Below are 16301 nucleotides of genomic sequence, written 5' to 3'. Positions count from 1 at the left end.
TAATGACAGGCAGGGTGCTTGAGGTACACTTCATCTGTGACAGCCATGCAGAATGCTGGTTACACTTTTACACTGTTGTGCACTGGGGTTTAGTTTGGTCAATATTCTGCTTTAATAAACAATCCATTTTAAAGTCTCCTCAGTTAGTTCTGTGTTACAGGAAGATATATCGAGTTATCTTAGGAAAAAAATAGTGGAGTTGAGGGAACCAAATTCTACCAGTCCTTGCAGATAGAAAAAAATCCTGTTTTCAATCCACTTGTCAGCTTTTGCTTATGGTCCCTGTTGTACGGGAAGAGGAAATTCTCTTTGATGTTATTCGATTGTCAGAGCTGTTGTATCTACTGCATGTGCAAAGCTCATTCGTAGTTAGATGTTCCTTTTTGGAATTAGAGGAAGTTTGTCTCCATGATTTCCTTGTAAAGTGTTGTATTTATAAAAGAAGACATTTTCTTTCCTGTTCTGTACTGTAACACCACAGCCATAATTAAATAACTCATTTGTGAAGTGTACCAGTTCATCCATTACGTGCTGCTCGTTGGTAGCTTCATTCTCTTTGCTGGGACAGAACTGTAGTGCATTGTTTTTCTGGCTTGTATATGTATTTAAACAAGCTTTAATGCATTTGTTAGAAAACTGGAGAGACCAGTGCAGTGACAAAGACTGTAAAAAAGGGTTGTGTTTGTCTTTAGTTCCTGTGAAAGATTTTCCCCACAGTTGTCCTGAGAAAGTTTTTCATCTGAGCAGGTATCTTCTCTAGTTCTGTGGCAGGAATAGGGCTGAGAACAGAGCTGAACGTGGCTGTTGGAATAGAGAAGTTGCTCTGGGTGTAATCTCCAATAGTCACTAAATATCAGGGGTTAAAACTTAATGGAAAAGCATTTTTGTTACACTGCTTCTGGGACAGGATTAAGGGAAGAAGCATCTTTCTCTTCTAAATTTCCTTCTCTAAATTGTGAGGGCAATGGGACAGTTCTGCACATTGCACCCACATCACTTAGGAGCAGCTGAGAAGGCACTTCCTACAAAGTAATGACTATAGGTGTTGTTCATCTTACTCCTAGAGGCAGCCGAGAGGTGGTGGATGATGGAACCATCCCTGGAGATGGGCTGGGGGCTGCAGGTCTGGATTCCAGCTTTTATGGGCATCTGAAACGCAATTGGATCTGGACAAGCTACATCATCAATAAGACCAGGAAGGTGGGTATTTTACAATTTATTTACTGTAATGACCTTTCTAAATGTTAATACTCTTAAAGAGGTTGAGATACTGATGGTACAACCTTAGCACTTGCCCTCTTTCTCAGTCATGTCTCAGCACATCTTTGCATCACTGGAAAGAATCAAATGCCAGGTGTGGTAATGTTGGTGCTGAAATGAATGAATGAAAGAATTGGACACAAGTTTTATCTGAACTGATTGACATAGTACATTAAACCAGAGGAGAAATATTTTGTTAAGCAAGCAATTTAGGTTACTTAGTGGTACTCTTTGCCTTTCTGGAGTATAGAAGCTGTAAAAACTGAAACAAAATAAATGACATAGGCAAATAAGAATGGCCATCCCCAGTCCTGCCTCTGATGCTTGCCAATAAAAGCTTTGTTGGGAAGGCTGTAAGAGCAAGGGAGTTTGTATAATGGTATTTCCTCCCTGCTGCCTGTGAGCTTGGCTCAAGGCCATTCTAAACCTGGGGGTGATATTTCAAAGCACTTATTGGCTTTTTTTTTTAAGCAAATAGCTTTTTCTTTTAGCGTTAATTTGTCTGATTGCTTCTTGGACACTATTAAATCTTTAATAACTACAACCTCATGTAGCAAAGTGTTTCAAAGTCTTGTTATGTGTCGCCACTTCACTTTGGATGGTTTAAGCTGCTTAATAAATTCATTCTCCATTACCCTTTCTCCTGACCTTGTAAACATCTCTTATGTTTCCCATCATCATCTGTTTGTTTAAAGACTGGCATCTACTAGATTATTTAACTATTCCCAGCCTGGAATCTCTTCTGCCTTAAATCATTCTTGTTGCCTTTCTTTTACCCATTCTAGCTCTACTTTATCCTTTTTAATGTGGAAGCAGAATCTCTGCTTTCAGGCTGTGGCTGACTGGATTTTTACAGCTGCATAGTGTTGCTTTCCTGTCCTTACATTTGCTTTGCTTTTTGACTATTACCAAGCATTAAACAGGTGCTTGCACAGAATTGGCTGTAATTATCTTACCCTAAGTAGTGGACAAATTAGAACCTATCAGTGTTGATGCAAAATTAGAGTTGCTTTTTTTTCCCCTCAGGCACAATCATTTCACTCTTAATTTCATCTGCTCTTCTGTCACCTGGTTGTTCAGCATTAACAGTGACAGCATTAACATTTCCAAGAGGAAATGACTTCAAGTTGCACCAGGGGAGGTTTAAATTGAACATGCAGAGGGAGGCTTAAATTGCCCAGGACAGTGGTGGACTCACCATCTCTGGAGGGATTCCAAAGCCATGGAGCTGTGGCACTGAAGGACATGGTTTATTGGCCATGGTAGTACTGGATTAACAGGTGGACTCAATGATCTTAAAGATCTTTTCCAACCTAAATGATTCTATGATTAACAGGACCTCCAGCAGTTCTTCAGTCTCAGCTTTCCTCTCCGTGTCCTTGACCAACCGATGAATTCCACGAATCCACACAGGAGAAAGGGATTTTGCTGAGAATGGCAAAACTCCTAATACACTGCAGTCACTTTGAGCTCAGGTTTAAGGCAGATAGAATATGGTGTAGGAGGGATTTACTCAATGTTTGTGTTTGCATTTTGGATTTGTGCTTTTTAGGTGTTCCTTTGGAAAGTGAAATGCTTTGAAAAAAATACTGGTGTACAGAAAATTCTGCTCAGCCTCTGTAACAATGAAAGGATCAAGCATTTGCTTTCCAGTGATGACTTCTTTTAAACTTGAGGAGACTTGCTGAAGTTCTAACCTTCATAACCTAGTGATCATTACAGTGTGACTTAAGAAAAGCTCCTGAGCCATTCAAATACATGCTGAAGTGAATTCTTCATTGTAGCCAGGGATCTTTTCTTTTAGAGTGAAAACTTATTTCTGACACTACTCAAAAGACATAACTCATAGTGTTGTTAAAACCAGAGCACTCCTTTTGCATATCACCTTTTTAAAAAGCTGTGTTGTCTTAGGAAAGTACAGTTTCTGAAAATGGACTGACAATGAGACTCCAGACCTTCTTAACAAAACATCCCCTTCCACTCAGCACGGGAGGTAAGGTGGTCATGCTGGTGGTGGGCTCTGTAACTGTATTAAAGCTGGTATTATCTTTGTCAAACCCAATTTGGAGAATGTGGGCTATTCCTGTCTCCTTATGGTAACTTGGGATGCTTCTGGGGCAGTAAAATAGACAAATCATTTCCTTCTCTATTTCTGGACACATGGAACAATAATTTTTTATCCAATATCAACAATATGGGTTGTTCCTGTCTCCTTACAGTGATCTAGGATGCTTCTGGGGCAAGAAGATAGATATGTAAACACTTTCCTGTAGAACAGTCATTTTTATCCTTTGTAATTTCTGATGTGCAGTTTGCAGAAAGTCTAGAGGGAGCAATGTTTTGTGTGACTAGGCACTGTTAAAGTCGCATAGCCTAACATTTAAGGCAAGGAGGAGGAAGTGCTTCTGGTTGAATGTAAAACCTCAACTCGTTTCCCTTGTGTTTGTGCAGTGTACACTACACTCAGTAATTACTTGATGATTCCTCATTTATGTGGGATTTTATTCTGTGAGCTACTGGGAAGTGGCATGGAATGATGTGACTAACAGAGAGCAAGTCTGTGAGGGCATCTGCCTTTTAAGATACTGAGACTTTGGCATTTGCTCTTTATACCTTTACATTGTAGAGTGTCATTGCTATAAAGCTCCACTACTGCTAAATGTGTCATTTTAGGTAACAAAATTAATATTTTGGGAGAAACAAAGACAGGATCTGAATCACTTGTCCAGAAAGAGGAATGTATTGAAATAAGTAAAGAACCAACCCAGGGTCGAAACAAACGAGTGAGAGGAGGAAAAAGCCAGAAGAGGAAGAGGCTTAGGAAAGACACTGGAAAGAAGACAAAGAAGAAAAAGAAAGGTAAAGAACGTGTCAGGAAAAGGAGCATTCTTTTTAATGCATAGGCCTGCTGCAAGTTGCTTTAGAAAAGCTGATGTGACTGTCACATAGCGTGGGAAATGGAGACTTAGTGGCATCTCTTTGAAGTGTCTCTTTCAGTGAAGAGATTGAGGTGTCCTGAGGCTGTATGCTAGCTCTGGGGAAAACCAGCAGCATGCTCTGTCACCTGTGTGTGAATCACAACTGCACTACTCTACTGTACAAACTAAAGAAATTCCAGTCATGTCTGCACCAGCTCAGCTCCTTGCAATTCACCATCAACTTCTGATGGCTGGCTTAAAGATTCCTCATGCACAATGCTCTAGGTAGTCACTTTGTGAACTAAAGTGCTTGTTTCTTTATTTCTGGGGGAGATATTAATGCACATTACTTTCTGAATGGCTACTTCTCTGCTTTTCTCTTTCAACCTTACAAACTCCACTTGGTGTTGATACTGCCTGCAACAGGAGCTTGAATTAATCAGAACGTGTGCTGAAAGAACCTCTTTTCTTTTTCTTTCTGCATTTCTTAGAAGAGGATTCTGTAGAAAAAAGCAAAAGGCTTCGTTACCATGATGAAGCTGACCAGAGTGCCCTGCAGAGAATGACACGTCTGCGTGTCACCTGGACGGTGCAGGAGGACAGTCTGCTCATGCTGTGCCGAATCGCTAGCCACGTGCTCAATGCAAAGGTACCTCACAGGCCCGTCCCACAGAGCTCCTACACACTGAACACACATTTTGCCAGTCCTTTTGGAATTCATCTGGCTTCTGGCCATCGTTTGGGTATGGAAAAGCTGAAGTTGAACTCCAAGCATGTCTATTCTTCACCCAGGTAAAAGGGCCTTTTGTTCCCTGGCAAGTAGTTCGGGATATCATGCACAGCAGCTTCGAGGAGTCCCTTGATAAAACTTCTCATTCTGTTGGACGAAGAGCTCGGTACATTGTCAGAAATCCACAGACCTATCTTAATTACAAGTAAGGAGAATTCCATCTCTGCTCTAGTTACAGCTGAAATTTCCCTGACATTAAGGGGAAGGATCTGATCCTCCAATACTTTTGTCTTGTTTCATGAGACAGTTCAGCACAGGGCCACAGAGATGCTGGAGTGGAGCATCTCCCTCCTGATGAAAGGCTGAGGGAGCTGGGGCTCTGTAGCTTGGAGAAGAGGAGCCTGAGGGGTGACCTCATTCATAGTTACAAATCCATCAAGGGTGGGTGTGAGGAGGCTGGAGCCAGGCTGTGCTCAGTGGTGGCCAATGATAGGACAAGGGGCTACAGGTACAAGCTGGAACAGAAGATGTTCCAAAGAAACTCAAGGACAAACTTGTTCCCTGTTGAGGTGAGGGAGCACTGGCAGGGGCTGCCCAGATGGGCTGTGGAGGCTCCTTCTCTGGAGACATTCCAACCCAGCTGGGTGAGTTCCTGTGTGCCCTGCTCGAGGTGGTGCTGCTCTGGCAGGGGGGTTGCACTGGATGAGCTTTCGAGTTCCCTTCCAGCCCTTTATATGCTGTGATTCATGACCAGAACAATACAAAATCTAACTTCTAGTCAATTATAAATTGTTACTTTTCTTGCCCCCTAGTGCTATCAGGTCTGTACTGAAGTGGGAACATTTCAGCTATGCACAACACTTTCCATTGTATCTGTTGCAGAGTTTGCCTTGCTGAGGTTTACCAAGATAAAACCCTCATTGATGATTTCATGGATAGAGAAAGTAATTATGAAGATCCACAGGTAGGAGGGGAAAATATTCTAAAAGGTCATAGAATATTTTACATTGTTTGGGTTACCAAGTGCTTGCACTGTTTCCATTGCTGTGATTTCTACTTCTTATCTCTCCCTTGTTCCCTTAGCTATTTTAAAAAGAGCATCATTGTCAAAATGCAGCATCACTGCTGTTTTGGGAGTAAAGTGGACACAGGCAGCTTTTCAAAGGCACATAAACAGCACTGCTCTCCAACAAAAGTTTTGGTTTCACAGTGTGCTTGTTGATAAACATCCATGGCTGAGCATCTATATGCATTGGGTATTTGGGTTTTTATCCTCTCAGCTGCCTTGTTATCTGAGCAGGAAAATACTTTGCTGTGTAGTTTCTTATTCTTTATTGTGATTGCATGCCAAAACTTTTCCTCAGCTTCTGTGGCTGAGTGTGGGAATGTAAGCAGATGTTATGAGAGAAGCTTTGCTTTGATCAGTCTAAAGATTTTACTCAATTGTTGTCCCTTTTTATGGCTTAAATAAAGCACAATTTCAAACTGCAGTTTGCTTACTTCCATTCTGAATTTCCAGACTTTTTCAGACCTGGGACAATGTTAGAACAAGATTTGCTTTGGTTTTTTTTCCAGGAAGGACAATTCCTATTATTGTCAGAAAACCCCAGTCAGTTCTGTTGTTAGATTGGTTTGTTTAAATGAATGTTCACTGATGAGATGTTGCTGAAATAAATGCACCTGTCCCCATCCCCCAAGTCTGTCTTTGGAAACAAGGAACAACTTGTTTCCAGAGAGATACAGGAGCATTCCTCTCATGTAACGTGGGTCCTCCAAGCCATGATTGTACAAGCAGACTTAATGGAGAACAGGATAAAGCCTGAAGGGTATAAGGAGAAAAAAAGAGACCTAAGCAGAAGCTTAAACAAAGCTCTAGCAAGAGATCTTAGGCTGCTCATTCAGTATAATTGGGATTAGAACATATGTTCATGGTGGGCTGTTTGTAGCTGTGAGCCTGATTACAGGCAGAACCTGCCATATTAAGTAAATGAGCAAACACAACCCCCACAGAGCTTTTTTGATGCGTTCTCCTGTCTGTTGTACTGCTTCTGACTTGATCATTCAGAACCAGCTGTTTCTACTAAAGTTTTCCATGAATGTTTTCAAAGCAGAGGGTCTTTTCCTGCTCTAACAAACTGAAGTTGATAACGTTTCTCTCTCTTCTCTTCTAAGGTTTGTGCAAAGGAGTTTAAAGAGTTTGTGGAAAGACTGAAAGAGAAATTCAGTTCAACTCTGGGGAATCCCAAACTTGAAATTCCTGATACTTTGCAGGAACTTTTTGCCAGGTATTTTAGTTATGGTGCTTTTGGCTCTGCTCGTGGGCTGAGACAGTGAGAGATGTCAGTACTTTGTGTATAACATTTCAGTCAAAGACTTCCTTTTACCATTTTCCAGCTTAACTGGCCTTATTTTATATCACAGTTTGTAGCTGATTGCTCAGCTAAATCATCTCAGTGTTGCTAAAACTGTTGCTAGAGAAGAGCACTCAGCCTTGTACAGCACTCTCCAGCCCCAGATCATCAAGTTTTTTCATGATGAGTAATGCTGAAGGGTGAAAACTTGAGTCTCAGACCATTGTATGGTAACAAATTTAGCAGCTTTGTAAATGTCCTTCACTTGGGAAGAGCTGTATGTTACAGCAAAAGTGCTGCTGATGGTAACTGGAAGTCCAAAACCTCAATGGAACAGCAAATCCATGCAGTTCTGCCTCATGTCCAAGCGTCTCACCTCCTTGTCAACAGCGTAGTGGAGTGAGGGAGATTGATCCGGACAATTCCTTTCCTTTTTGACACTATATTGAGGGCTGCTGGAGCAGACAGTGCCCCTGAGTTGGTTCAGCACTTGCCTCATTAGCAGTTGCTCTTGTCAGCCTCTGGTTGTGGTAAAATCACAGAATGTTACTTTGTTGTCAGTGTTTTCCTTTCCCTTCCCTTAACTAGATTTCGAGTTTTGGCAATCGGAGAAGACACAAGTCAAAACACAAGAGAGGACAATCTAAGCAGGTGAGTTGCAGTAGCACTATTTTTTGCCCCACTAGGACTCCAAGGTGTCATGTCTGTGAAAGTCACACATACACTTTGCTAATTCAGTGTGTTTTTCACCTGTTTGCTGCAGTGTATACATTTATTAATAGACAAATACTTTCACAAGGCTGTAGGGACCTCTGGCATTGATTGGATGAATGAAATGACAGCAGCAATGACCCTCTCAACATGGTGGTGTGTTATAATTAGGACAACAGTGCATGTTCTCTGTGTGGGTGCTATATCTTAGTAAAAGAGGTTAGTTATCAAAGAGAACTTTGTTTTGTGTCAGAGAACGTGGGCTGATCCAAAAATTCAAGGTGGAAGGTTGAGGTTCTTTACATGAATGATTCTCAGCTGCAGTGATCTCATGCCCTTTCAGAAGCAGATGATTGGGTTGGTTTGGTTTTGTGCTTGTTTAATAGTTACCTCATGCTCAGAAATCACCACGAATAAACTCTCTTTTTTCTTCTCTTCTTCTTTCAGTGTCTATGACATTCACTTCCTAGTGCTGCAGAATCTGATTCAGAGCACATTGGCACTCTCAGATAACCAGATGAAATCTTGTCAGTCATTTCAGGTACAGTATCTGGACCAAACATTACTGTTCATAGAATCATTTAGATTGTAAAAGACCTTTTAGATCATCCAGTCTAACTGTAAACCCAGCACTGCCATGGCCACCACTAAACCACATCCCTAAGTGCCACATCTAAGTGTGGTCATACAAGCCTAAAGAGTTTCTCCTTCCTGCTTTGATACTTGCCTTTTCTTCAAATGGGAGAAAAGAAACCCAGAAGCTTAGATTTGTATCTGTCCTGTGGGGATTGTTTTGTTGTGCTTTTAGGACATGGTATATTCCAGGCAGACTTTCAGCACGTTGCTTTTGTCTCTTGAGTACGAGATTGCAAGATGTAAAGCTAAATCGATCCCCAAAAACATATATGAAATAAACTCCACATCCCTTCCATTGAGTGAAACTCTGTCATCATTTAGTGCTCATTTGAGCAGTTGGAATTATGCTCTGGAGGAGATATCACAAAGACAGTCTCAGGATCCGTCTGCCACTGGTCTTGGGGAGCCTCTCCTTCAGGGCTGGGGACCACAGAAATTGATCATCCATCAGTCAGGTACATTAAAAGATAAAAGTTAACATGTCAAAGGAAGTTTAATATCCAATCAGCAGGCAAGAGTGGAGCCTGGAAAGCCAAGCTCATAGAAGTTTTCCTGGTAAAACAATGGGGAGAATCTACTAAATCATAGAATCACAGAATGGTGGGGGTTGGAAGGGACCTGCAGAGCTCATCCAGTCCAACCCCCCTGCAGAAGCAGCTCCCACCTAGATCAGGTCACACAGGAACACATCCAGGTGGGTTTTGAAGACCTCTAAGGGAGGAGCCTCCACACCCTCTCTGGGCAGCCTGGGCTCCCTCATCCTCACAGTAAAGTGAGTTTTTCTTATGTTTAAATGGAACTTTTTGTGTTCCAGTTTCATCCCATCACCCCTTGTCCTGTTGCTAGATACCACCAATAAAAGGGATGTCCCAACCTCCTGACACCCACCATTTATACTTGTGTGCAGATTGTGTTGCAGGAGAGCATTTTTTACATACCCAGTTCTAGTGGGAGCATGATCCTGCTTTGAATACCAAGTGTTCTCTAGTTCATTTAATTGGCATTTCCTGTGGAAAGCCTGGAAGCTCACAAAATGAATAGAATGGTGTAGTTAAATATATTTACATGGATCATTGACATTCTGGCTCGTAGCTTCATACTCATGTAGTTCATGTGGACCTCGAGGAGGTGAGTCAAGAGTGGCTTGAGAGCAGTGCCTTTTCCACTGAATGGGGGGTTGTAAACCTCAAACAGGTGAGTCAGGAGTGAGTTTGAGAGCTAAGAGTGAGTGGGTTTTCTGCAGACGTTCCGTTTGTACCGGGAGTACCGGGATGACATTCTGGTGAAGGCTTTCCTCGAGTGCCAGAAGAGGAGCTTGGTCAACCGCCGCCGGGTCAACCACACGCTGGGCCCCAAGAAAAGCAGGGCTCTGCCTTTTGTGCCCATGTCCTACCAGCTCTCTCAGAGTTACTACAGGTGGGTGCCAGAAAGGTTGCTGATTGTGTTTGAGCAAATAAAAGAACCCATCCATGCATGCTTGGCGTGGAGGAGAGAATGCACATGAGGTATCTAGAGCAAAGAACCTGAGTGTCACAGCTGAAGAGCTGAAGGGGACATCTCTGTGTGTTACCTCTTTACTCTGTTAGTGATTAGGGTGGTACAGGGGGTAAAGCCAAGTTTACTGGGCAAGCCTTTGCAAAGGTGTGTGCAGGGGAGAGGTAGCAGCAAAGTTCTAAACGTGGAGCAAGGATTTCTTTAGCACTCTTGTTCTGGTGGCTGCTTGCTTTCCTCTGCTGGTACTTTGTGCTGCAACCTGGATGTCAGGTGAGGGAGGAGAGTCACTGGAAATGCATTCAGTGCTAGAACAAAGACATCTGTGCTTTGTGTTTGCTACATAGTACCTGACCTGTACATGAGGCATAAATACCTAATGTTCTGGAACTAGTAGACTGTGAGAACAGATGTAGAAGGTGATTTGTCACCAGCTCTAGAGTGGAACTTCAACTGTTTGGCTGCTCTGTGCTACCATGAGTCTAAAATGGATATTCAGCAAGGACAGGCTGTGATACATTTGTGCTTCTTTGAATTTGTCTCTGTCCAGAGTTTTCACGTGGAGGTTTCCCAGTACCATTTGTACAGAGTCTTTTCAGTTCCTCGAGAAGCTCAAGGATGCTGAAAAATCAGACCAGCCAGATAACTTCTCATTTAAAGACCAAGAAAGCAAAGCATCAGAAGGCATGATTGCATTCCCTATGGATGGACCTGGGGGGCAGTGTGTGGCCATGCTTTCCCTCTTCTCCCTGGGACTTGTATCTGTGAACGTGAGGATCCCAGAGCAGATAGTTGTGGTGGACAGCACTATGGTGGAAAATGAAGTGATAAAAAGGTAAACACTTTCTGTTTCTATTAATTAATACTGTTTTGGGGATAGCTTGAATGACACTGGGTAGGCATTAGCATTTTCTGTGCAGCATCGTGGCACATTTTACTGTGAGGCTGTTGCCTTTCCACTGCTGCAGGAGCACTCTGAAGACTTAACAGAGCTTTCATTAATGCCCATCATTATAGCCTTGGACTGCATTTGTCTTCATATAGGTGACACATAAATTGCTTAGCACTTCATTGCCATCAAAGCTAATGTGGGAAGGAGAGCAGTGTGTTTGCACCAACATTGTACCTTCCCATTTCGAAGGCTGAGAAGGATTAGTACAAGGTTTCAGCTTAATCAGTGAAACCTGTCTCTGCCATACTGGTGCTGTGTGTTGTGTCTCCTCTTTGCCTCTTTATTTTTTCTAATCCTGCAGTAATTGCATACCACTGAAATTGAAAGCCTCTCCCTAGGCAGTGCAGCTAAAATCTCTCGCTGTAGTTTTAATCTGTTGCTTCTTGTTGTGTATATACATGGAAAACACTTTGTTCTCTTCAGAGCAGCTTATTACCTATTTGAAGATTGTTATCACAGTCCTCCTCCCATAATGTGCTCTTCTTTAAAATGAGCAGCCTCACTTCCTTTACTTGTGTTTCTGGTGTGGTATTTGTTTTATCCAGATCTCTCTCATTATTTTTCCTCTGCACTGAACTATAATGTCAAAAAACAAATGCCATGCTCTTGCTGGCAGGTCTGTGCCAATTTCATCGTTGTTACACAGGTGACAGCCCTGCTAATACATCCCAGGGTGATGAATGGCCATGGTCTTGCCAAAATAAAAAGGCAGCCAAAACCCTCCATTGCTGTTTCATGTACAGCTTATGATTACTATGATTCACTGCTCAAGTTTCTTTTCCTTTACCTGGTTAACTGTTTCCCCTTAGTGTGGAGGGACATGTACATAGTACTGTAACATAAATGACATGCATTTGTCCACATGTCACCTGATTGAGAGGAACCTGCTTTAGCAAGGGGTTGAGCTGGAGGGCCCTTCCAACCCCATCATTCTGTGATTCTGGAGGGAATTGCTTCATGTTCTTTTCCAGGCTGTTTCTCCAGGTTGCTGGGAATGTTCTGAATGCAAATCCTGGCTTCTCACATAAGTGCAGTCTCTCCAGTCTGCTGATCCTATCCAAACTTAATAAGCTATTTTATCACCTAGGTCATTAGCAAAGATCCACTGAACCCTGGGTTAGTCCCACTTCTGAGTACAGGCTCTGTACTTGCACTGCTTTTTCTAAATGATGTGTTCCCTTTTGCTTCTAAATGTTTTATGAGAAGCTGCTTCAGGTCTAACTCATCTTAGAAAAGGTTGGAAGGAACCTTTGTTTTTTTTTCTGGCATAAGCTGCTCAAAACAGAGGAAACTTCAGCGTTAGATGAGCTTGTTCAGAGCCTTCACCTTTATCCATAACGACTCTTCTTGTGTCCTGGGAAGAAATAACTAAGTTTGTTTCTGGGAAGTTTACCCTGACTGCTGCTGCTGTTCCTTCTGTACTTTGAAGCTGGCTGCAGTTTGATTTGTGTTGAGGTTTTTTCTAGGGCTGTTCTTTTTCTTTTTTAAAGCAACTGAGGTCTGTAACTCTTTCTTCTCCTTCTCTCCCTTAAAAAGATAAACACTCTCTGCCCTACACTGCAATATCCCTTCTGGTCTCAGCCTTTGTGCTCTGACAGATGTTCCCTCAATGTGAAATGTCTGCTGTCCCAAAGAGGTTCAGCACTATAAGCTGAGATATTTGATGTTCATTTCAACATGTTTGCAAAGAAGAGAGTTTCCTTTTCCATGGACCTTTAGTGTGTTTTCTTTCCTGTAGTTGCTTGTTCTCAGTACTTTATGTCAGCCTGCCATGGACACAGCCCCAGCTGTTTGTGACTAAATCCTAGAATGCAGAACAGTGTGTGAACTTGCTTTGCTCAGTGTAATGACTCACTTTTTTATTTGGGGGAAAAAAACATCCCCAACAATCCAACAGCAACAAACAAAACACCTCTGTTTGCTGCAGTTTGGGAAAAGAAGGGCTTGAGGAGGATGATGACGATGATGACGACTTGGATGACGGCTCTGGAGGCAAACGGAGGATCGAAGTGAAGGCTCGTCAAGCATCTCACACCAATTACTTACTGATGAGGGGTTACTATGCCCCTGGAATCGTCAGCACACGCAACCTGAGCCCCAGTGACAACATTGTGGTCAATTCCTGCCAGGTGAAGGTTAAGCTCCGATGTACCCCAGTGCCAGGAAGACTCAGCTCTCCAGGTTAGTTTCTATTTGGCCTGCCTTGCACAGAAAGTGGGTTGGAGCAGGACAGTGAACTCCTGAATTGAGGAACTGATTTGAACAAAGCCTCTTAAACAAGAGCATTCTATTTTCTCCATCCCACCTGCAGTTTGCATTGTTAAAAAGAATCTTCCTTTCAGCTGGAATGCAAATGTACCCAGAAAAGCCTTTAGTTGTTTAGCTCTGTAGCTGGAAGGTCTAGTGCTGTCCCTGCCTGTTCCTATTGCTGTTGTGGTAGAGGTTAGAACAGAAACAAATTCTGTCTCCTATCTCTGCTGCCACATATGCCCTCCAGCACTGCTGAGCTGATGGCTCATTACAGTTGTTCACATTTTTCCTTGGCTGTCAGAGAAGTGCAGCTGTCACAGGAGTGTCCCAAGGGGCAGGAGGTAACAGCAGCCTGCAGATTAAAGGATGGGGAGGAGGTAAGAACAGTACCAAAGCCATTCTTGAACCATCTGGGACTGGAAAAAGGTTACAGTGAGTACCCCATACAGTGGGGGTCAGCTCTGCGCAGCCAGGGACCTGCCTCCAAACACAGAGAGGGAGCCTTTGTTGATGATTTACCTAGGGGTAAGCTGATGACCTAGTGTTAGAAACAATACCAGTAAGCCTACACAGGCTTTCAGTGATACTTCACTTTTATAAGGGTTACCCTCATATCAAGCACCTTGATCCTCTTCTACAGCTGTTTCCAGAGACAGATATTTAAGGCAGAAAGGAAGCTTCAGCAAAGAAGATGGAAACCTGAGCTCTGTTTTTAATTGGGGTGGTCTAGAACACCCCTAATCTGTCTGTCTCAGGGCATTTCTCTTTCTGTAGTATCTTGCACAGAAACCGCTTCACAGCTTATACACTTGGTTTTAATTTGCTTTGCAGTTTCCTCTCTGCTTGATAACATGGCTGTGGGGATCTCCTGCCTCCCTGAAACTTTTACCAGGCTGATAGAAGTCAAAGAAGAAAACTATGAGGTTGCTCGTTTCCTTCAGGAGTGCACAGAACGTTACGGCTACAAGCCCAGAGACGTAGCTGCTGTGATGGAGATCCGGAATGCAATAGAGGCAACTTCCCACTTTGGAGTTTGCAAAGCTGAGCTGTGCAAACATTTCTGCAGCTATGAAGAGGAGGAACCTGAACGCACCAGGAGCCTGGAGCAGTACATTCAGGTGGTTTTACAGCCAGCTGCTTTCCATACACGAATGTTTGCACACTTACTATGCTCTTTGCAAAGGACAATCTTCCAGGCTGTAGGAAGCAAATAGAAATTGAATGAAGTTGTTTATATTAGGCAAGAGATCACATACCAGTACTTGATAACAATCTCACCTCAAAGTTAGGAAGGCCAAAAATTAAAGCAGCACTTAGTCAAAGATAGGAGTGAACTGTTTCAGAACCCTCGAGGTGCCAACGTTCACCTTTGGATGCACAACACTCTTCCCCAGTTCCATTTTACCTTCATTTCAGCTGAGCAGAAATGTCTTGTGCTGTAATTTCAGAAAAGTTTAAGGGGTGAAACATCTTTTCCACTTCATGGCAGCAGGACAGAGAATTGAGTATTCTACTATGCTCTTCCTCTTTGCTGACAGTTAAAGGTGGCAATTCCATGATATTTGGTTAAACTGACATTTCCCAGTGGAAGCTCCTGAGACAATTTCTGTGTTGTCTTTGTCTTTTTTATAGGACCTTCTTGAAATGCAGCAGGTTTTGGAAGTAGGAGGCCATGCTGTAAGACTGGTTGCAATAGTATTTGCCAAGCCATGGCTATTACATTCAGTGTGCCTGAAGAAAAAAACAGATGACACTGATGAGCAGGGTGCAGACACTGCTGTCCCAGATGGCCCACGGGACTGCCTGCCTTCAGAACCAAAGGCTGGGGAGGAATCCTTGAGAGAGGAGGAGCAGCTGGGACCAGACACCCAATCTGTTGGTGATGAAGAACCCCCAAGGAAGAGATGTAAGATTCAAAATGATGTCCTTCAAGATGGCAATCAGCTCTGCCAGGCTTCACAGAGTGGTCTGGAAAGGGCAAGTGAAACTGATGCAGATGTAACTGATGCTGTTACGATGAAGGAAGCTTTGATTGTGGGTGAAGAAACAGGCTCCCTGGGAGGGCAGGCAGAGCACCCATCCATGTGCACTCCAGATGCTCTGAATGTGAACACTTGCACAGAACAAGATAAGTCTTGTTCTGAGGACAAAGAACTTGAAGTAGAGACTGCTGAGCCCAGCACTGAGCCCAAGCAGCAGATCCCTAGCCTTGAACAATCAGCCAGCGAGCAGGATGATGATCTTTCCTACTTACAGGAGAACCCAGGAGTCTCTAAAGGTATGTCACAGCACCTTACATTCAAGAATTAGAGACTAGCTCATCATCACTTGATCCCAAATGGGTAGATTCATTTTATAAGCAAACACTAGACCCTTCATGAAGCTGTACCAGAGAGGAAGGTTATCATTTCAAAAGTGGCAAAACACTCCTTGATCTGGAACATCTTGGAGGTTTCAGATACATCAAAGATTCCTTCCTGTGCCTCTTGCTGGAATGTTTGTGATTAGCCCAGAAATGTGTTTTCTTTAAACTTGTTTCCATGTCTTACTCTTCTCCAAAAACATACTTGGATCTGAAATGTATTGTCTGTAGCTTCAGCCCAAAGGCTACACATCTCTAAACTATCTCTAAACCTAGAAAACCCAGCACTGCTGGTGGACATTTACAATGCCCGTGACAGAAAGTTGTAAAGTCATTAAACCATTCCCCAGAAAGCAGCACATGCCAGTAAGAAGATTAATAACCTCACTTGTAACCCAATATGACTTGACTTTCATTTCCTTTTTTTACTGCCAGTTTTCTTCTTTAATAGCTAGTAGTTGTTGCCAAGCTTTATGTTCAGCAGGTTGTCAGGGATTTGGGTTTGTTGTTATCAGCTCTGATTTCAGATTGAATCACAACTGCTTGTGTGAGGTTTGGCCAAGATTTGCCCTTACCCACTTTTAGAGCTGCAGAGTGAATCAGCTTAGACTGCAGGAAACAGAGTCAGGGCTGTGTGAAC

The 16301-nt window shown here is 42.9% G+C and overlaps 1 protein-coding gene across 3 annotated transcripts in view; it reads left to right on the top strand.

Moving 5' to 3' along the window:
* The window catches only part of GTF3C1 (general transcription factor IIIC subunit 1), a 42516-nt gene that overhangs the window by 20847 nt on the left and 5368 nt on the right, over positions 1–16301 (top strand). For 2 of the 3 annotated variants that reach the window (XM_061993553.1, XM_061993552.1), the window contains exons 21-34: positions 1065–1200; positions 3172–3253; positions 3934–4119; positions 4670–4827; positions 4971–5113; positions 5791–5872; positions 7081–7193; positions 7848–7910; positions 8418–8511; positions 9850–10022; positions 10648–10932; positions 12947–13230; positions 14131–14417; positions 14932–15577. In XM_061993553.1, coding sequence (XP_061849537.1) covers positions 1065–1200; positions 3172–3253; positions 3934–4119; positions 4670–4827; positions 4971–5113; positions 5791–5872; positions 7081–7193; positions 7848–7910; positions 8418–8511; positions 9850–10022; positions 10648–10932; positions 12947–13230; positions 14131–14417; positions 14932–15577 — 2732 coding nt within the window. The remainder of the gene's footprint in view (positions 1–1064; positions 1201–3171; positions 3254–3933; positions 4120–4669; positions 4828–4970; positions 5114–5790; positions 5873–7080; positions 7194–7847; positions 7911–8417; positions 8512–9849; positions 10023–10647; positions 10933–12946; positions 13231–14130; positions 14418–14931; positions 15578–16301) is intronic. The other variant, XM_061993554.1, reaches the window with a different exon arrangement.

Source organism: Colius striatus, chromosome 3 (assembly GCF_028858725.1).
Source record: "Colius striatus isolate bColStr4 chromosome 3, bColStr4.1.hap1, whole genome shotgun sequence".
Classification (NCBI taxonomy): Eukaryota; Metazoa; Chordata; class Aves; order Coliiformes; family Coliidae; genus Colius; species Colius striatus.
Note: the sequence above shows the minus strand (reverse complement) of the source record. Positions and strands in the feature narration are given on the sequence as shown.